This window comes from Crassostrea angulata, chromosome 8, assembly GCF_025612915.1.
Source record: "Crassostrea angulata isolate pt1a10 chromosome 8, ASM2561291v2, whole genome shotgun sequence".
In the NCBI taxonomy this organism is placed as follows: domain Eukaryota; kingdom Metazoa; phylum Mollusca; class Bivalvia; order Ostreida; family Ostreidae; genus Magallana; species Magallana angulata.
The window spans coordinates 56,554,852-56,577,640 of NC_069118.1; the positions used below are offsets into that span (position 1 = coordinate 56,554,852).

Below are 22,789 nucleotides of genomic sequence, written 5' to 3' on the forward strand. Positions count from 1 at the left end.
AACCGTGAATTGAAAATAAGAAGGTTTTGAAAATAAACCCCCAATTTTTTACCAAAACTCAAAATAAGCCTCGGCTTATTTTCAAAGTTTTATGTTATGATTTTTAATAAAATGCTAATAAAAGGATATTTTGCAAAATATACAAAGTTGACAACGTAAATCTGATGAAAATGTTGATTTTTTAAAAGCTTTTTTGGCATGGAGCATTGCTTCGAAATTAAAGGGGGCATCCATACCCCCAAAAAATCTTCAAGTGCAAAAAAAATAAATTTAAAAATCAAAATTGATATTTGGTGGTGGTGGGGGAGGGGAGGGGGTAGTTATTTACTGTTGAAAACTTTATTACAGTAATTTATATCACGCTTTTTGATGTATAATTTCAATACATTTTCTTACAGTTAAAGAAAAGTGGAAGGACAGTTTTTTATATGCTAGTACGAGGGTTGTCCCAAAATAGCGTAGACAAGTGGCGTTATTCAGTTAATCAAAGACAAAGGAAGATGAAATTTGTGCCACAAAGGGTACAAGAAATTTGCATTCAAATAATGTTTTAAAATCGAATATTGTTTGAGATTAAATTAGTGAAATGAAAGCATGTTAGATCAGAAATTCGACATGCGGCGCAATGTCAAAAACAAAAAGTTAAAATCAACATAATGAATTGAAAATTGGGCGGAAAAGTACTTTTCAAATGAAAAAAATTCAAATGAAACATACACTGATATTTGATAATAGTTCTATTATTTACTCAGAAAATGTTTTGGCTATAACAAAACTTTTTAATATTTTATAGCGCGTTTTGTGACAAGTTGAAAAGTTAACTAGTAATAAAATGACGTTGTCAGCGTTTAAGGCGGCGCAGTATTAACTGATACAATTTTGTAAAGACCATAAAATAAATCCTAAGCGGCTTTGGAAATAAATGAAATTAACAAAATCGATGAGAAATGCGTTTTATGAATAAGCAGTTAAAAAACATTCAAAATATTTGAACAAGTATGATGACAATAAGTGGAAAAAAGAAACCCCGAACGATATCAATGGACGTCAAAATGTTGAACGACGCATTTCGGTAAGACGGACGTTAGACAACAAGTAATACAGGACAAGTTTGGAGCCGACAGATCGTTTGTACTTAGAAAATATTTTTTTAAAAATCAAAACTAGAAATATATATTGAATGTACATGCTGGGTACATGTTTAAAGATATTATTTTTTCTAAGACATTTTCGGAAATAAAACGTAAATGTTATCGTAAACGATGTGGAGGGTTAAGGAAGAACGTAAAACTGGAAATTTTCGACGTCGCACATTGCGCCGCCTGACAAAACTTGTTGTTACTAATTATTCATCTTCTCGAGAAATAAATAAAGTACAGGGCTGCGTTTTACAAAAGAACTTACGACTTACGACCAAATTAATAAATGCTAATTAATCACCAACTAATCAATGATTAATTCTTTTGCCTGGAAAATATAATTATGGAAATTGAAATATTTATAAACAAGTGGTTTTATGTCAATTTTGTTTTCTAAAGATCATTTTACGAGACTGTAAATATTTAAGACTTTATCGTAAGTTCTTTTGTAAAATGCAGTCCAGATCTGAACTTTTCAGCATTGTTTGCCAAAGGGTCATTGAAGAAAAGATAGAAGTCTAATGAAATTGCAGTGAACAGATTATAAATTATGTGTCTTGTCTACATTATTTTGGGACAACCCTCGTATTATGTAATTTGCTAAAAATTGTGCCCATGCGCGGATCTAGAGGGGGGGTCGGGGGGGTCCCGACCCCCCCTGGAAAATGAAAATTTATTAAATTTACATAGTAAAATTATCGCGAAAATATGCCTCGGACCCCCCCTGGCAAACACAATTATCCTTCGGACCCCCCCTGGAAAAATTTTCTGGATCCGCGCATGGTGCCCTACCCCCTCGTGTGCTACATGCCTTTTACATTATATGTACTTACTTTTCAATTTCTTACAGTGTATATTTACTTTTATGACCTTTTACCCAATCATCTTCTTCGCCCATCTTCTTACTGTTAATGTTGCAACGATGTTTAACAACGATTCAGTATTTGATAGTATTATTATCATCGAAGACAATCGGACATAATTCAGTACATATGTAATTAACAAGCTAAGGTGCAAGGGGGTCATACTGTGTTTTTAAAATATTGTCCCTTTTTAATATTTGTACGGATTTTCACAGAAGACGTAAACAAGTATTTTATTTAATCAAAATCAAATAAAAATTTTCATATACTGTATATTAATGTACACATGTAGTAAAGTGTAATATAATGGAGTTATCTCTCTTTGACCAGTTCTACGAAATTGTCCCAATATACTATATACTCATTAATCAAAAAATTAAAACAATCCAACAAGATTGATTTCTACACAGTAAGTTGATTTTTTGTTGCTTTTTTCATTTCCAAAATATTCCATTTTGGCATCAGAAATTCAATAGCTCGTAAAATAATTATTCATAAAAATATTCAACAATTTCCGGAGTGATCACGAGATGCTTATTATAACTTGTGGAGTTCTTTAATATGACAAATGTGCTTTGCATTTCAGGAAATGAATTAGTTTTTTTTTACCTACAAAGTATGCATATGCTGGGGGAAAAAAGTGGGCATCATGACAGAACGGAACTATTTTATGGACCTGCAAATTATACATGTACTGTCGACTGGTCAAAGAATAGGCATCATGACAAAACGGAGATATGTTTTAAACTGTTCTTACTTCAGAAATTACCATTTTCATGACTTTACTACAAATCAAGAAGAAGAAGAAGTAGAAGAAAAAGACAACAACAACAAAACCAACGATATGAGAGTACTAGTAGTATGCATTCACTATTCTCATTTAACTCCCCTGTCGCTTTTAGTAGATGTTACATCCACCAGTGGTATCACCCTCTCCTTCAATCGCGTGAATAATGTGATGCCGGGAAATTAAGTTTAGGATATCTGCCACAGCTAATTTTTAATATAACATACTTTATTGTAAATGTTTAAGTCATCGGTTTTAAGAGAAGTAAAAGCATACAATTATGAGACAAATCTTGTCCGTTTAGTAGTGCGGTATTCCTCAGCTAGACCTTGGTAATAGTCCACATTTAACTTAGCAGGAAATGTCACAGCAGACGTAGGAACAGGAAGTGTTGTCACAGGTCACATTGGTCAGGTAGCTGCAGGTCTGAAGCTCCCGGTCTGAAAAAAATTTGGATGGACGACCAGGTCGTCCATCCGAACTTTTTCAGACCGGGACTTACAGACCTGCTAATTGGTCAGGAAGACGATATTCATCAAAAGCAAAACCAATTTCATCTATATCTTGCCACCTGTTTTTTAAATGTATTATATACATTTTCCAGTGTCTTTGTCTTTGATAAAACTACAAATTGGTTTTGTAACGTAGGCCCTATGTCCAAAATGTTCATCAGTGAATGATTTTGATTTTTAATTGTACAATTACTGAAAATTACAGGTATTTAAACATAAGTACATGTAATAAGGAATCATTCTTTTAGTATTATGAGGCCCGAAGAGGGGTTCAAAGTTTAACCGAAATATATGTAGTAGAAATGTTTTAAAATCCTCTCAAGAACTACAATGCTACAATTTGTGAAATTACTATTCAAGCATCCTCAGACAGTGTTGATTCTAAATTGTTAAAATTGTGACCCCCTGTGCAAGAGGGTTGAAAGTTTAACATAAAAATATATAGTAGAAAGGAACTACAATGCTACAATATGTGAAATTATCATGCAAGCAGCGTCCTCAAATAGTGTAGATTAAAAATTGTAAGCTCACCTGAGCTGAAAGCTCAAGTGACTATTTTAATTCTGATCCCTCTATATACAAGCTTAGGTGTATATATAATTGGCATTTTCTGGTGCAATGGTTCTTGAGAATTTTTTAAGATGCACACCCTATTTTCACTGTTTCACAATTATCTCTTTTTTCAAAAGGGTTTTGCCCTTAATATTAACAATTTAGAATCTCCTTCCCATAAGGATGTTTTGTATCAAGTTTGGTTTTTGGCCCAGTGGTTCCAGAGAAGAAGTAAAAAATGTGGAAAGTTTACAGACAGACAGACGGACGGATGACAGACAGAAGGTGATCAGAAAAACTCACTAGAATCTTAGGTTCAGGTGAGCTAAAAAAAAAAACCAAAACAATTTGACATTTATGAGCTTTCTTTATTTCACCCTTTGTAACAGTTAATGAAGAGGGTATAGTTTTTCTCTCCATTCATGAAGCAACAAAAACAACCTTTTAAGTGGGTAAATCAGAATAACTAATACATCTGCCAATAACTTGAACCTGCTCAGCAAGTCTATACATGTATTCAAACTTTTCCAATAAATCAGATGCCACGCAATTCTACCACCAAGGAAACATGTCAACTTCTTCGTAATTGCATTTACACAATGAAAACAAAGCAGTGAAAAATATGTACCGTACATACTCAACAACAAAACCGCCATCCATATTTGATACAAATGTGTGTCATTAATGAACTACCGGTAATCCATATTAATTTAGCTACTTGTAGGATGTACAGTTCACTGTAAAGTAAACTTGTTTTTATCTTCCAAAGTACAATCAGAGAAATTCATCATGTAAATAATATTTCTTCGATTATACACCTTAGGAATCTTTTGGAGGACAAGAGAAGCTGTAACACACAGACACATACACATGATTATATATTTCTTATATTATCATTCACACAGTCCGAGAATCCTATAATATTGTACACAACACATGGCAAGCATTCATTCAGAAATCAGACTCTGTGATTATTTCCCTCCCACCACAACACGATTCATCTCGATAACACCTCTAGCCCTCAATCGTAGATTTTGTACATTAATTTCTGATTGAATCTAATGTAGGAGTTAAGTCCCCCTGCTGGTTTATTTGGAATTTGCCCGAGGCCTCCGGTCGAGGCGTTTCACTTCCTGACTACTGCCCTGTTTTGGGAAGGGCTCTCTTTTCTCTTTCCTTCATCTTTTTCTGAAAACACAACAAATGAAAAACAGATCAATAACTCAGTCACATATAATATCCTTTGATCATGGTTTAAAACTAAATAACATGAAAGAAGAGCTGAGAAGTGGAGTCATGATTCTATATAGCCACTGTACTTGTTGATGTGTTGCTGACGGGTGGTCTTACTTGGATCCAAAGATGAGGTCGGCGTCCGGGGCGCCCTTAGGGTGCTGGTACCTCACCCTCCTCTCTCGGTTAGTGTTCACCGGCATCACACGATTCAAGGACGCTATCATCTCTGTCAAAAAAGAATCGAAGAAATCCTGAGAATTCCTAAACATCAACTGGGATCATAGATACTGAACATTGTCCGTAAATTTAGTTAGACTAGATTTTGACCCCGCGTGCACGGGTTGACATTGTATATGATATCAGACATTTACGAAATAGATACATCGACACACCGTATTGTTGCCATTTACATAACAAAGCTTTAAGCCTACAAAAAATGCTATTAATTTCACTACACTCTGCTTAGTTAGAATAATCTAACTGTGTCATGGGACAGGCCTATACCACAGTTAAAATGCCTCCCACATACTGTAATGTAGCAACAAAATTGAAGAATCACTCCGAAACGATTTTGGAGAAAATAAATGAAGCGGCATTGAAAATAACAGTCAAATTGTTCATTATAAACCATTTTGAGGCTGTAAACACCTTTCATCTAAAAATTTAATTAATATTTATGAAGAATTCAACACTTTCTCCAGCAACGTTTTTCACTCGCTTTGAGTTGAACTCTCGGGATTTTTCATATTAAATGCACTGAGTTAGAGTTATCTCCCTTATTTCCTTTGATGAACAGAATATATATATATAACAAATTTTCAATGAAATTTTACACGCATTTGTAATAACGTTTTTGAGTTTATCCATGCAAATGTGATATTGTGGAAACAAAACTAAAGAGCCTAGGGTGAATGTAATGCGCATGCGCAAGATTGTAAAATCCGAAAAATCCATATGATTTCCGGATTTTTTAAAGGAATTTTCGTTGATTATTAATTAGCAAAGCTTAATTGAGAAAAAATAAGAACAAATTGGTAATGTTTAAATGCCAATAATGTTTAAAATATATAAAACAAATGACTGTACTTTTCCGATTTCTCGGTATTAAAGCCCAAAAATTCGAGTCTATTATTTCAATATTATATAGTAGTATAGATTTACATACAGCAGAATAAGGATATCAAGATGAAACAGAACAGCATGTCAAGCCGTTACTGACATGATTTAAATTGATGAGTAAATTTATGTTTTTAAAAGGGCGGATATAGTGTTATGTCTAAAAAATCAGATAGAAATCACACAGTATTAGACATTTTCTACAGAATGTCAGGATTTTGCGGCGAGTTGAGTGACGGCTTGAGTATGACAGGCTGGAATGTGATTGGTCAGTGGTTACCTTGGTAATCCTCCTCTTCCTGTCTCTCATGGATTCCTAGCACCACCTGCTTCATCTTCTCTTTCTCTGCCTTTTCTGCCTGTAAACCAACACAACTCTGAACCAACAAGATCTCAACACCTCAGAATTCTTCCATCCTCACAAATAACAATTCTAATACCTAGTATACCCATTGATGATTGTCTGTTTTAAGTATCATTACTTTGCTAGTCTAAGCATTAAACTAGCATTAACAGTGAAATGCATGTTTTAAAATTTATGAAATAAGTGTACACCTACATTGGAAACAATTCTCTCTCTCTCTCTCTCTCTCTCTCTCTCTCTCTCTCTCTCTCTCTTTCTCTCTCTCTCACCTGCTCTCTTTCTCTGTATTTGGTAGCAAATTCTTCTGATATTGGAACATTCAGATTGGTAAACTACGAAAGAAAATATCAACATCTTCAATTATATAAAACCTTAAAATGAAAAGACACTTGATGAAAGAATGAAATCAGAGACTGTAGTTATAAAAGTCTTATTTCTAGATCGATGTGATTATTTCTTGGTCGGGTACTCACATGCTGCCTGTTCCCTCGCCTGGTCATCAGAACAAACTCAATAGACCGGTCCTCTTCCTTTGGCACTTCCTCTTCTTTCATGGGATACAAATTGACACTCACTGTACGAGAAAGAAAAAGTCAGGTTCATAGATATAACTTACAAAGATTTAAGTTCAATAAAAGCTGACAAGAGTTAGGACACTGACCTGTTTTCTTGCTCTTGTCTTTGAGGTTCATGGGTACAGCAATGTCCAGCTGAGGCACCTTCAAGGATTCGTTGGTACGAGCCTGGTCAAAGCATACACACATTTTGTATGTAAATGTTTACACTTTTTTTTTTGACTGAATTCAAGGCAAACCAATAATCACAAAAACAAATATATAAATTTGCTTGCTTTAACTCACATGTAGAATAGATTTTTATCAAAGATTGTATTAAATTCATCAAGATGACAGTAACAGATTTTCACACTTCTTAGTTGTACAAGTAGAGGACCCACACAATTAGACACCAAATATTTGTAACTATTGTACAAGCAAACCTAAACAAGTGAAGCTGTACCTACACAGGACCTACCTGAAGGACCTACACAATTAAACACAAACTATCTCTAACTATAGAACAAGTGAAGCTGTACCTACACAGGACCTACCTGAAGGACCTACACAATTAAACACAAACTATCTTTAACTATAGTACAAGTGAAGCTGTACATACACAGGACCTACCTCAAGGACCCACACAATTAAACACAAACTATCTTTAACTATAGTACAATTAAAGCTGTACCAACACAGGACCTACCTGAATGTTCTCGGTCATCATTTTATCAAAGGCCGTCATGAAATCTTCATCCTCACTACATTTGATGTGCTTAGGTCCACCCTTCATGATTGTCAACTGTAGGAAAATATTTCACAAATTTATGATTTATCATAAATTGGTATTTAGTTCAACATTTTTTCATGTTATCTTTTCAAAGTAACGGTTGTGATAATTTCATGCTTTGTTGATATGTTACGGTTCTTAAGTTACATTTTACAATTCTGTTCATAATCAGTATTATTTTCATTGATTTCCTGTTTAAAATATTTTCAAGTTTAATAGAGACTTGGTGTCCTCCCTCTATTATCTATCAGTAGCCTGGGAGTTCCCTTATATCTATTAATAGTGTAGATATCCCCCTTTCTTTAGCTATTTTTAGTGTAGGGGATTTACCTGGTCATCCTCTTCATTCTCGCCCGCACTCTCCATCACATCCTCGTCATCTTCCTCATTACAGCTCTCGCCTCCCTCCTCTCCCTATAAATAAATACACACAGATAATGAACAGTCAATGCTCTCCCCTCCCTCCTCTCCCTATAAATAAATACACACAGATAATGGACGGTCAATGCTTTCCCCTCCCTCCTCTCCCTATAAATAAATACACACAGTTAATGGATTTTTTGGAATTTCAAACTAAAATTTGTGGTATAAATTCTATGATAAAAGGTACCGAATAAATCTTCAGATTCTAGGGTCCAGGGATAACCAATGGATTATCCTATGATAGTACATAGATGAGAAGACTCATTGGCTAGTCCCCACCATGACAGTGTATCAGTTTATATCAGTATACAGGGTTATTCCCCCCCCCCCCCCCCCCCCCCCCCCCCCCCCCCCCATGTAATTTTTTGGCCTTCTACACTTGCAAACAGTTCGTCTTGAATTTGTCCAGACACAGTTGTGTTTAAAGGGAGGTAATTTAAGATGTTGGAATTTGCCCAGTCTGACAACGAGGGCGTAAGGGGCGAAAATAAAATAGGGGCAAATATTTTCCTGTAAGCAGTATATTCCAGTGGTTGTCCTCACCTGGTCCTCAGTGCTCCTCTGACTCTGACTCGTCTCCTCCTGACTCGTCTCACTCTCGTCCAGTCCACTCAAACTCAGATCCTCCCCTAACAGAAGGAAACAAAGACATCATTTCAGGTCAACCAACATTTGCTCCTTCCCAACACATTATCTTAAATCAAAGGCCGGAACGGCCACAAAGGCGTCGAGCTGACATTTTCTTTTATATAGAATGATATCAATAATTTGAATTTCTGTACTGTACTAGCTAATAGTTGTATATCAAATAATATTAGAATAAAAAAGGAAATGAATTACGTTTTGTGCTGTTTCAAAAACAATAATTTCGTTATAAAATAGGTAGTTTAATTTTTTAATTAAAAAGGTAATTAAAAATTACAGGATTATTTGATTCAATATTAAATATCATGTATATATGCATGTACAGAAAAAAGTTGAGTGATAATGTGTTTAATGAGATAAAGTTTACAGTTGATACTGTACTGCTTTAGTGAATACTCTTGTACAGTGTACGGAGGCTAACTGACTAATGTTGTTACGATAGTCGCCGAGTATCCAAAAATCGTCTCTGAAGGCAGCAGGTCAGCGACAATCGATAGTAAGTCTTTATCATCGAAAGTCGCTAAAATCTAGTCACGTGACAGATAATCTTTTATTGCGAAGCAATATCCATAAAATGACCAAAGTATTATTATACAGTGACCAACCTAGGGGGCGACTTGCTTTGTGATCGGTAACTTCGCCGGAATTTCCTCCGAAAGAGAAGTTAAAGTCGCCCTGCATGCTGTGATTATGATCGTGTTAATTAAACCCAAAGGCAATAAAATGATAAATATCAAATTCATAAGATGTTTTCAGAAGTTTTGTGATTAGGAACTTGCGAATGTCTCATCTTCATGGGTTATTAAGGGTTAATACTGTGCATTGAAAATTAAAATGCTTAATGTTTATTACTTTTCATGCTGATATTACAATTACAGTTAAAACTTGTAATTAGTTAATAATACCAGATACATAAATAACATTTTATTATTTATTTTTGTTATCTATGTCTCTGATAATACTGCCAAATTATTGCTAAAATAATCATAAAACCGTTTGTTTACAGTTGTCTTCAAAATTAAACAGATCCGCTACATAACGGTTGTAATTGGGTCAAAGGGTTGCACTAATGCCTCCAAAATTCACAGAAGTACAAGGACTGATTAATGTATAAAATGTGTGAATGTATCAGATCAATTAAATTTAACAAATTTATCAAAATTAACAAGTTTTTACAAATTTTAGAAGTGGTTTTATTTTTATTTACTTGTTTCTAATCCAATTTAAATTTTGCCCTAGGTTGGTCCCTAAGTATAATATCTAATTCATTTGAAGATAAGTTCATTAAAAAAAACTGAATTATAAATTAAAAAAAGGTACTTTCTTTGATGTTGGTATCTTTCACCCATTGACAGGATAAAAAAAATTAATCTTTGTTGGAATTTAAAAGTTTATATAATCGATTTTATAATCGATTGTGAGCTGCCGATTCAATTTGATTATCAATAGTAAAATTGGTCCGATTTTACAACACTGTAACTGACCGTATTCCTCTGCCTCCTGGATGGTGCCCAGTCCCTCCTCCGTCTCACTAGCACTGCCCTCCTGGTCCGTCTCTATGATGGTCAACACTGACGCTGAAATATAATGGAAATAAAATGTATAGAATAGAAAAAAGACCACATATTAACATATACACAATACAGCTGGAAATTAGTTCATGTATTAGCATGTTGAGTACTGTCAGTTTTTAACTCAAGCACAAACAAAAATTGATTGGTTTAGCTGTAGTAAGTAACTTTTACATGTACTACATGTTCAAACCAACAGAAAGCATCACATTATCATTTCTCCTGCAAACTACTACTTTCTGTTTGTATTTTTACTTTCACTTTACTCACCAACTTTCTGTTTGTACTCATTTTCTAGCTCCTCCACAGCCTTGCATGCCTCCTCGTAGTTCGGGTGGAGCCTCATTTTGGGTCGTATACACTCCATGGTGTCAATCATCAGGTTCTCAACGTCCACAGGGAAGGGGCGGGCCTCGGTGTATATAGGGTTACTCCTCTTGAACCAGTAGTAACGCTGTAATCATAACAGTATTGATACAATTATATCTTACATGCATGGATCAATATTTCCTGGGAGGTGAGTAATGGTAAACTAGTATCATTGATGAACATTTTAAAGGTACCAGCTTAAATATTCAGTCCATTTTTCTACTTATATCAGCTAAAAAATGATCAATTCTCTCAATTAATAATCTATCAAAGGGCGCGCTTGATTTAGCTGAACTTGGTGTACACCAGTGCACGCCGGTGTAAACATTTTGTACTGTATATCAAGTGCACTTAAAGGGTTTAGTGTACATGGTGTAGGGAAGATAAGTAAATATATGGCGGAAAAGGATTCTGTTTTAACAGGGAATTTGATGTTAAGCAACAATCCAACTTGAAGGCTTTTTTTTATTATTTGAATGCAATAAAATAAACACATTTCAAATAAAATGGCTTTCATACAAAAAACAATTTACTTGCAACTTCTAATCCGATATACTACTTAAAATCATTTGTCAAGTTTCCAATCATAACATTCGTCCGCCATATTGGTTTCAGTGCTACGCCCAACAACACATGCCCCTGACTTGGTGTAGAAAAGTGTACACCCGGTGTACACCTAAACGCTACACCACTGCACTTGATTTACAAAAGTGTACCCAGTGTACACCTTTTTGGAAAATCAAGCGCGCCCAAAGTTAACATATTTGAAAAAAGTTGACAGTAACACATTCCGGTGGTGTTTTGAGCTCCTTTAACATCTACAATGTAAGTACCTGGAAGTATGCCAGGAAGCAGTCGAGCTTCTTCTTACTGGAGCCCTTGTCAAAGTAGGTCCCGCAGGTCTCCAGCAGCACACAGACCAGGCGGATACGGAACAGGTGCTCCGGGGGGTCCAAGGGGGAGACGCCGCTATCTGTACACAGAACCAGCCATCAACAATGCATCTCAAATTGGGAGGTCATTACAAATTATATAGTTACTGAATGAATTCAATTTGCTCCACCTCTGTAGTTAAGCCAATTTTTAAATATGTAAGATTCCATTATGCCATATTGAAGAGCAGTATTCTTGGTCTCTATAGTCATTTTTCGGCTTTGTCAATCTTTCCATCCACTTTTTCAATCTGACCATATACTTTTCAATATTATGATCCACTTTTGATCATTGTGTCATTTACTTTTTTGACTTTTACAATCTCTCTATCCCCTCTTCCTATCTTACCATCCATAACGACGCCGAAGGTGATGAAGGAGTAGAGTGTCTTGAAGACGACGGCCGACTCCAGCATGCGGTAATTGTACAGCTCCCCCAGGTACTTGACTCCGCTCACACGCCGCTGGTTGTACTTAGGGTGATTCACCTACAAATGGTTTGTATAGAAACTTGTCACACACACATGGTCACAATTTTGATCAAGTTTAATTTTTTCATCTCAATTGTTTGTAATGCTTTTAAAATGCATTTCAAATAATCAATAAAAATTTAAGTGTCAGTTGTAGAGTTATAAGCAAGACACAGAGCTCACAATTATTTGTCATGTAAACAAGGCTTGTGCCCTCTATTTGTTTACATTGGTTCAACATCATTGGGTAAAATATAGGGTTTTTTTTATTACTAAACAAGATATCTGTGAGCAAATGCTCACTAGTGATACCCCCGCTCTGATGTGAATATGCAAAATAAGCAAAGTCAACATTTAACTGAAAGCTGACATCCGATTGGTACAGAAATAAATCCCACATTATGGCATGCCTAAACAAATAGTGTGTTAAAATTTCAAACATCTGCGATAAATAGTTGCTGAGAAATCTTTGACAGAAATTTGTTTGAAAATTTTGGCTAAAAAATAAACAAAGTCGTCATTTAACAGGAAGTTGACGTCCGATTGGTACAGAAATATATCCCACAATATAGCATGCCTATACAAATATTGTGTAAAAATTTCAAGCATCTGCGATAAATAGTTGCTGAGAATTCTTTGACTAAAGTTTGTTTGAAAATTTTGGTTAAAAAATAGGCAAAGTCGTCATTTAACAGGAAGTTGACGTCTGATTGATACAAAAATATATCCCACAATATGGCATGCCAAAACAAATATTGTGTTAAAATTTCAAGCATCTGCGATAAATAGTTGCTGAGAAATCTTTGACGGAAATTTGTTTGAAAATTTTGGCTAAAAATAAACAAAGTACTCATTTAACAGGAAGTTGACGTCCGATTGGTACAAAAATACATCCCACAATATAGCATGCCTATACAAATACTGTGTAAAAATTTCAAGCATCTGCGATAAACTGTTGCTGAGAATTCTTTGACAAAAATTTGTTTCAAAATTTTTGCTAAAAATAAACAAAGTCGTCATTTAACAGGAAGTTGACATCCGATTGGTACAAACATATATCCCACGATATGGCATGCCTATACAAATATTGTGTAAAAATTTCAAGCATCTGCGATAAATGGTTGCTGAGAAATCTTTGACAGAAATTTGTTTGAAAATTTTGGCTTAAAATAAACAAAGTCGTCATTTAACAGGAAGTGGACATCCGATTGGTACAAAATATATCCCACAATATGGCATGCCTATACAAACACTGTGTAAAAATGTCAAGCATCTGCGATAAATAGTTGCTGAGATAAATGCGACAGAAATTTTTGTTACGGACGGACAGACGGACAGACAGACAGACACACAAGAATAAAACAGTATACCCCCTCTCCTTCGGAGCGGGGGTATAATTATAGTTTTTAGCTTAACAAATCATATCTTAAAATTTTAGAAGGATCTTATGGTTAATTTGTTGACCATCCAGCCTCCTGAATCAGCTATTGACACTGAATGTCATCGCACGGAAGAACCAGAAAGTACCAGACGTATTATACCAAAGTCATGTATAACAACAACGTGTGACTTACACTGAATGTCATCGCAAGGAAGAACCAGAAAGTACCAGACGTATTATACCAAAATCATGTATAACAACAACGTGCGACTTACACTGAATGTCATCGCAAGGAAGAACCAGAAAGCACCGGACGTATTATACCAAAGTCATGTATAACAACAACGTGCGACTTACACTGAATGTCATCGCAAGGAAGAACCAGAAAGTACCAGACGTATTATACCAAAGTCATGTATAACAACAACGTGTGACTTACACTGAATGTCATCGCAAGGAAGAACCAGAAAGTACCAGACGTATTATACCAAAGTCATGTATAACAACAACGTGTGACTTACACTAAATGTCATCGCAATTAAGGAAGAACCAGAAAGTACCAGACGTATTATACCAAAGTCATGTATAACAACAACGTGCGACTTACACTGAATGTCATCGCACGGAAGAACCAGAAAGCACCAGACGTATCATACCAAAGTCATGTATAACAACAACGTGCGACTTACTTAGGAATATCCAGAACTCCTGTTAGTCAATTTGAGGAAGAGCAATATAAAGTATCTTCAAACTGAGAGTTTCAATAAACTGTATGGAATTTTTTTGTTTTGTTTCTACGTTGAATAAAACTCTACACAACAATGTTCAGTACTATGAATCTTATCTAAAACTATTCCTCTGCACAGAGGATAACGACCAAACACCTCCATTACTTGCTGATAAATACATATCCATTATTGACAGTGACTTATCTCCATAAGTCATCATAATAAATCTATATCCAATAATGACGGTGACTTACCTCCATGCCCTGATCATAATAAATCTATATCCAATAATGACGGTGACTTACCTCCATGCCCTGATCATAATAAATCTATATCCATTGAAGATCATAATAAATCTATATCCAATAATGATGGTGACTTACCTCCATACCCAGCCTGATGTCTTCTAGCACCCCGTCCACCACCTGGATAGCTATGTGTTCCTGTATCAAACAAAGGTCTTCATTACTGTATACTTATTATATACACTGTCATATACACACACACATCTTAAAGTATTACAGCCATATGTTTCTGCATAAAACAAAGTAAAGTTGGCTACATGTATACAGAGGGTATTCTTCTACTCAGTTAAATTACTGTTTGCTGTACATAAACTTCATAACTGTATGTATCAGATAGAGGCAACATAGATATTAAACAGAGTCCTTCATAACTGGTCAGAGTCAACTTTTATCATGTTTTATCATTTACATGTATATGGTACAAACTCACATGGTACGGGGCCAGACCGGCCAATAGATTGGCAGCGCAGTGAATGGAGTTGTATCGGACATTCCAGACGGCAATCAGACACTTGGTGGCATAGAATGCTATCTGTAATCAATGATAAACTAGAGGTACTGTGAGCAAGCTCACAATTGATACCCCCCACTAAGAAAAATCATAACTCATGTATTTTTTCTATTATAGAAAATATTGAATGAATCTATTTCATCGTCCATTTTCAATAAATAACAACTGCTCTATTTTTTAAAACTGTTATTGCTTATATGAGTACACAAACCAATTTCTATTCTTTAAATTCCATTTTAGTTCAAGTTAACTGTTAATGCATGAGGACATTTGCATCCTTATGTTAACAAACATGACTCGAATCAAACGAAATTCCACATGTCAAGCAGCCACTTAATATAAACATTTTGAATTATTGGTATACTGAGCTTGATTTTTTTTTAACAATGACCTTGAACTTCCTCAATTGACCTTTGGTCAAGGTCATGACATACTCTCAGGTTATAAGCATTCTAGATGTGAATTAAGAACTTCCAATATTTGTCCATTAGAAAGATATGGACTGGACACGAGTTTTATACTTTTCTGCAAGTGACCTTGGCCTTGCCCAAATGACCTTGGGTCAAGGTCATGACAAACCCTTAGCTTATAAGCAATCTTTTTGTGAACTGAGAACTTCCAATGTTTCTCCAGAAGAAAGATATGGACTGGACAAGAGTTTTGCACTTTTTTCTGCCATTGACCTTGACCTTGTCCAAATGACCTTGGGTCAAGGTATTGACACACCCTTAGGTCATAAGCAATCTTTGTGTGAAGTAAGAACTTCCAATGTTTCTCCATTAAAAAGATATGGACCGGACACGAATTTTGCAATTTTTTCTGTCAGTGACCTTGACCTTGCCCAAATGACCTTGTGTTAAGGTCATGACACACCCTTAGGTCATTAACAATCTTTGTGTGAAGTTAAAACTTCCAATGTTTCTCCATAAGAAAGATATGGACCGGACACGAATTTTGCACTTTTTCTGTTGGTGACCTTGACCTTGCCCAAATGACCTTGGGTCAAGGTCATGACACACCCTTAGGTCATAAGCATTCTTTGTGTGAAGTAAGAACTTCTAATGTTTCTCCATAAGAAAGATATGGACCGGACACGAATTTTGCACTTTTTCTGCCAGTGACCTTGACCTTGCCCGAATGACCTTGGTTCAAGGTCAAGACACACCCTTAGGTCATAAGCAATCTTTGTGTGAAGTAAGAACTTCTAATGTTTCTCCATAAGAAAGATATGGACCGGACATGAATCGAACAGACAGACAGACAGACGGACGGACGGACGGACAAGGTGATTCCTATATACCCCCCCAAACTTCGTTTGCGGGGGGTATAAAGAAGCATTCATTTGGTAATTATGTATTACTAATGTCACATATAAGCTGGGAGTTGGTGGTATAGAATGCTTTCGGTAATCAAAGATAAAAGAAGCATTCATTTGGTAATTATGTATTACTAATGTCACAAATAAGCTGGGAGATGGTGGTATAGAATGCTTTCGGTAATCAATGATAAAAGAAGCATTCATTTGGTAATTATGTATTACTAATGTCACATATAAGCTGGGAGATGGTGGTATAGAATGCTTTCGGTAATCAATGATAAAAGAAGCATTCATTTGGTAATTATGTATTACTAATGTCACATATAAGCTGGGAGATGGTGGCATAGAATGCTGTATCAGTTGTAACAGAACCCTTAGTGACTTAACTGACTGAAAATTACTAGTATCATCACACAAGCTGTATTGAAATTAAAAAATCAACAAAATATAGTAGTGTATGTTTTTTTATGGAGACAGATCACGTAAAAAAAATCCATTTACAGGTTTGGCATCAATATCTGTCCAGACATGAAGTTACAACTAGTATGCAATATGTCTACACTTTACGACTCTGATATACATGTACAGTGTATTATATTACATTATACTTGAAGTTGTGAACACGACATGACACCCTGCCTTAAAGATGATCATGAGGAAATTCAATGGTAAGTTTGTAGGTGAGAACTGAGCGACTCTTACCTCTGGATCGTCCCATGGAAGTCTCCTCATCTGTCGCAGCACCTAGATAAAACCAAGAGACGGCCAATCATATTACTGTACCAATCCAAAAGTCTTCTGGACTCATCAAGCAAAGGTATAAATATTCACGTTATGACATTACCATCACCTTGCAAAATTTTACTGCAATCAAAATAATAGTTAGTTAACAGTAATGGAAACACAGTGCCCCTGTGGTTACCTTTTCTGTGGTGACTTTGGACAGGTCCTTGTACAGCAGTTTGCGTATGTACTCGTGCATGGGGGGCCGGATCTTCTGGGCAGACTGCTGGGTCTCAGGGGGATTGCTGTAGTAGAAGGCATTCTCTATCATAGTGGTGTAGCGACTCTCCAGGTGCAAGGCCGACTTCTTCCTCATCATAACGTCCTACAGAAACAGCACAGTGTTATTAATAATAGAGAACTCTAATTATATACAACACATGCTTAACACAGACCTGTAATACAAATAGAGCAAATAGTTTAAATACAGCTAGAAAACATGGTTAAATACAGAAACTGGTACAAATTCAGCACATCGTAAGAACAAATAAAGACTACAATGAAAGAAGTAAACAAGCTCACATACCCCATGCTTCCCCATTACTTGACAATGCTACACATAATGAAGGACAATACATGCATTAAATACACAAACTAATTTGTTAAAAGCATAACTTGCAAAAAGCTTCCTGCAAATATGCACATCTATTCCTTTTTCTTTAACAACTAAAAATGGTAGGTTCAAAAGGGATGAAATTCCAAGAAAAATAATGGAATCAGAATTTCCTAGTAATGTGCACATCTGCATATTGTGTCGTATTGCCTACAAAGTTTAACAAATTTTGTGCAGGGGTTTAAGAGGAGTTATCTTACCAAAGAACAGGACTGACAGACAGACTGACTGACTGACAGACAGACTGACTGACTGACTGACAGACCGACAGACACACCAGTCAAAAACATTATACCCCTCACAACTTGTGTGATATAATTACAGCACACAGTCAAAATAAAGGTCACATTACAAAAACAGCTATCAAAAAATATGTAACTGACAACTTACCAGGTATATTTGGGTTATTGACTATCAGATTTACAACTGTACCAGATCGATTTTAGTTAACAACTTCCATACCAGATAGATTTTTGTTACTGACATCTGTACCACATAGATTTTGGTAACTGACTACTACACCAGATATATTTTGACTACAGACTACTGTACCAGATAAATTTTGGTTACTGATATCTGTACCAGATAAATTTTGGTTACTGATATCTGTACCAGATAAATTTTGGTTACTGATATCTGTACCAGATAAATTTTGGTTAATGACTACTGTACCAGATAGATTTTGGTTACTGACTATTGTACCAGATAGATTTTGGTAAATGACTACTGTACCAGATATATTTTGGTTACTGATATCTGTACCAGATAAATTTTGGTTACTGATATCTGTACCAGATAAATTTTGGTTAATGACTACTGTACCAGATAAATTTTGGTTAATGACTACTGTACCAGATAAATTTTGGTTACTGATATCTGTACCAGAAAGATTTTGGTTACAGACTACTGTACCAGATAGATTTTGGTTACTGACTATTGTACCAGATAGATTTTGGTAAATGACTACTGTACCAGATATATTTTGGTTACAGACTACTGTACCAGATAGATTTTGGTCCTGTGGTGTGAGTCCTGGGATCTATACAGAAATCGTCCACATGAGTCCAACAGAGCACATGCCATCTCTATATTGTGATGTGAAAAGTCGAACATCAGCATCTGTCAAGTCAAAGAGCATAATGAGCATTAGAAAATAAAAAAAATATACTCTTAAGTAGATTGAAAATCATTTGTAAATTTTATTAGCCAAGGCAATCTTCTTTCAATTATCAAATCAAAATATATTTTTAAACTACAAATGAGATTTATTTTTTAGCCAAGCAAGGTATTTACAAAATATTACATGTAAAACAAGTGTGCTGGTTACATGTAAATTGTGCAAACTGAAGGAAATATGTCCCCGAGTTACCTTAAGGCAGTGAAGTGCTTCAGACTTTGGAAACAGTTTGAACTTGACCAGTTCCCCTACAACAGAACAGTTTAAAATTTTTGAAAAAACAATAAAATTTAATCAAACTTCCATATCATGCATCTTACAGTAAATGAATCATTTTACTTGCTAAGAAACTTGCTTACTTTGATGATGTACATGTGGATGGTAAGCCTTTTTCCAACACAATACAGTACATGTAACTAAGCATTGATTTTAAGCAGGGTTTGAAACTCGCTATATACAACTTGCAAAATGCGAGTTGGAATATCCAAATGGTAAGTCAAAATCTTGTGAGTTGATTTTTCATCGTAACTTTACTCGTAACAAAAAATGTCCGATGCATATCCAGTTTTAGTCTTTCTCTATTTAGTTTAGATCCATTAAAATTTTTTTAAATGAACCAAAATGCAGAGTGTTGAAAACATGCCTTTGATTCAATATAATATTCATATAATAATAATGATTATATAATATTAAATAATTCAATTATAATATATAGTTAGTCTGAAACTGTAATTTGTGCATTTAAGAAATAATAAGAGTTACATGCATTTATATTCTATATTCTAAAAAAATAAAAGAAGCTGTCATTCTAAAATTGAAAGATCCCTGGTGAAATTGCGAATTTATATTTTTGGTACTCGCAATTATTTGCGAGTTGTATTCTAGGGAGTTTATACCCGTTTGGGCTGTTAAGTGATAAATTATATTTTTTAAGTGATTTGTCCAGATATCTCAAATTAAAACTTGCCTAAAAATTTAGGGTGAGGAGAAAGAAATAAAAAGATTACAATGAATGGACTTTTCACACGCAATTTGATGCACATTTTTGCTATTGCCCTTTAGTCTCTGAGTTAACAATCATTTGTCGTAAAAATATTTCCAGACCTTCAATACTCCATCTTTGACAAAATGGAGAAACTTACCTATGAATCTCACTGTTTTTAACTTGGACTCAATGTTGATTTGATCCTTCTTGCGTACCTTTGGAATAAAAACCCAGAGAACATAGGACTATGAACATGTAATAAATAAATAAAAAAAATAGGCCTTAGGATAAAAATACATACTGTTTGACAACTGTTAAAACAAAAGAAAACTAAATAATAATATAAATATAATCCATTGAATATTGTACAATTTAACCAGATGCTATGTTGGTATAAATGGTGTGGTACATGTATGTATAACTTACCAGCCTACTGATGTGTTTTAACCACATATTACATTGATATGAACCTGTGTTGTGCATGACCCTCTATGTCAGACTCTAGACACATACAATGTCGGTATGAATCTGTCCCTGTGTAGGACTATCACACACATATACAATGTTGGTATGAATCTGTCTCTGTGTATGACAATCACACACATACAATGTCAGTATGAATCTGTCCCTGTGTACGACTATCACACACACATACAATGTCGGTATGAATTTATCTCTGTGTATGACTTACATGCCATCTGAAGTCTCCTTTAAGGAGCTGCACCAGATCACTGGCCACGTCTGGCATACAGGGATACAGGGTGGCCACAAAGCGTGAGTAGAATGGCAGCAGGTCATACCTGTATTACAAATAGTCACACAGTTAAATCAGTATAGAATGCTACATGTTATACAACAGAACCAATTTATTTATTGGCTGGGGATGCACCAGAAAGGAAATGGCAGCAAATCACACCTAGGTTACTGTACACAATTAAAACATTCAAGGTTGACTAATCCCATCTTCCATTAATTACTAAAATTTTTTCATAAAAGATTTTTTCAGAATCATTATTACACAAGCCAAATAAGAGATATGATAAATCTTAAAGGGGCATGGTCATGATTTTCATCAAAAATTATTTTCCCGATTTTAATGTTTACAATACGAGGCATTTTTAATAGGCAACCAAAATTTAAGTGTCATTCGTTGAGTTAAAAGCGATTTACAGAGCTTACAATTCTTTACTATGTAAACAAAGCGTTTGTTTACATTTTGAACATTGAAGTGAAAATGTCAGTTTTAGACCGAAAATGAATGTGGTAAACGTTAAGATCTGTTTATTCATGCTTGAATTGAATAAGAAGATGGGAAAATCATCTTGATAAAGAACTTTTACCGGTATATTGAACTAATGTAAACAAAAGCAGGGCACGAGCCTTGTTTACATGACAAAGAATTATGAGTCCTGTATCTTCCTTATAACTTCACTACTGACTCCAATTTCATTTGGTCATTGGAAATGCATTCCCAAAGCATTGTACATCATAAAATAAAGAAAAATAGAATTTGACCAAAATTGTGACCATGCCCCTTTAAGCATCCTAAGAGGGACAAATTGACTGGCTGTTATCTTGTGACTGACCTGGTGCGATGGACCGTGAACAGTGCCCTCACCAACTTTTTCCTGTTACTCTTAGTGTTGAAGTTCATACAAAACTCGACCGCAGCCTGCAAATACACAGTGAGATGCTATCAAGAGATTTCAATAAAACAAAGTTCATTATAACACATATAGTGTAAATTCATATTTGGGCAGGTACCAACCACTCAGGCCAATACCAGGTCCGAGATCAAAACAACAGTGTGATATTCTATAAAATAACCAAAAGTACCTGTGAAAAGTTCTTTCTGTAATTATGCATTAGTTTGACTGCTGAACATACACATGCTTTGCCAATGAGATCCTATGCTGTAACTTGTGATTGAGGTCTTGTGTACCAGCTTAAAGTCTTATTTTATAAACAGTTGTCAATGAGGTCTCAGCTGACATTGTCTGGAAGTATCCCTGTTACTTAGGTCCTTATTAAATCCGTGGATCTAATCCTACCTTGTCAATGAGGTCCTTGTTGACACTGTTAGGTAATGTCTGGATGTAAGCTTCATACTGCATCTTCATTAGACTCCCTGTGTCAGTATCCTCTTCTGCTCAACAGAAATACATGTATATTTCAATTTCAAAAAAAATTCAATGCCAATTTAATAATGTTATTAATAGAACAGATCATAAAAGATCAAAATCATATAATCCTTAATATGTTGCTATCTGCTGTACCATGTTTTAAATTGAGAAGTTCAAATGCCGAACCTTTTTAATGACAAATGCAGTAAACAGTTTAAACTCTGAAATATTATGAAATACATGTAAAAGTAACAATAAACATAAAATATAAATCAAAACAACTTCTTCAGCTACTTACTTCTTGGTTTTAAAGTACCTGTTAATGTCATGAAAAATATCTGTGTTGGTGTACAAAATCGCCGGACCCACAGTGAAACAATATCAAAAGTTACCGGGTTTTATAATAATAGAAATGATCTGATTCGATAATACTATGGAATCATTAGAATTTGTGGTGGCTCAATTTTCGCGGTATTCGTGGGTAGCCCTCCCCCATGAATTTTAATCCTCAACGAATGCAATTTTAGAAAGAGTTATGAAAC

The 22,789-nt window shown here is 35.0% G+C and overlaps 1 protein-coding gene across 3 annotated transcripts in view; it reads right to left on the minus strand.

The window, feature by feature from the left end:
* Positions 1-4,212: 4,212 nt before the first annotated feature.
* LOC128157795 (regulator of nonsense transcripts 2-like) overlaps positions 4,213-22,789 on the minus strand; it is a 40,924-nt gene continuing 22,347 nt past the window's right edge. For 2 of the 3 annotated variants that reach the window (XM_052820417.1, XM_052820415.1), the window contains exons 20-42: positions 22,176-22,270; positions 21,711-21,796; positions 20,816-20,924; positions 20,282-20,339; positions 19,332-19,387; positions 18,965-19,081; positions 17,489-17,674; positions 17,269-17,310; positions 15,168-15,269; positions 14,816-14,875; positions 12,203-12,341; positions 11,755-11,894; positions 10,823-11,006; positions 10,466-10,558; positions 8,880-8,965; positions 8,244-8,327; positions 7,830-7,925; positions 7,231-7,312; positions 7,043-7,143; positions 6,839-6,901; positions 6,486-6,564; positions 5,204-5,315; positions 4,213-5,041 (exon numbers count right to left, since the gene is read on the minus strand). In XM_052820417.1, coding sequence (XP_052676377.1) covers positions 5,032-5,041; positions 5,204-5,315; positions 6,486-6,564; positions 6,839-6,901; positions 7,043-7,143; positions 7,231-7,312; positions 7,830-7,925; positions 8,244-8,327; positions 8,880-8,965; positions 10,466-10,558; positions 10,823-11,006; positions 11,755-11,894; positions 12,203-12,341; positions 14,816-14,875; positions 15,168-15,269; positions 17,269-17,310; positions 17,489-17,674; positions 18,965-19,081; positions 19,332-19,387; positions 20,282-20,339; positions 20,816-20,924; positions 21,711-21,796; positions 22,176-22,270 — 2,180 coding nt within the window. In that variant the 3' untranslated portion in view covers positions 4,213-5,031. Of the gene's footprint in view, positions 5,042-5,172; positions 5,316-6,485; positions 6,565-6,838; positions 6,902-7,042; positions 7,144-7,230; positions 7,313-7,829; positions 7,926-8,243; positions 8,328-8,879; positions 8,966-10,465; positions 10,559-10,822; positions 11,007-11,754; positions 11,895-12,202; positions 12,342-14,815; positions 14,876-15,167; positions 15,270-17,268; positions 17,311-17,488; positions 17,675-18,964; positions 19,082-19,331; positions 19,388-20,281; positions 20,340-20,815; positions 20,925-21,710; positions 21,797-22,175; positions 22,271-22,789 lie in introns of those variants that run through there. The other variant, XM_052820418.1, reaches the window with a different exon arrangement.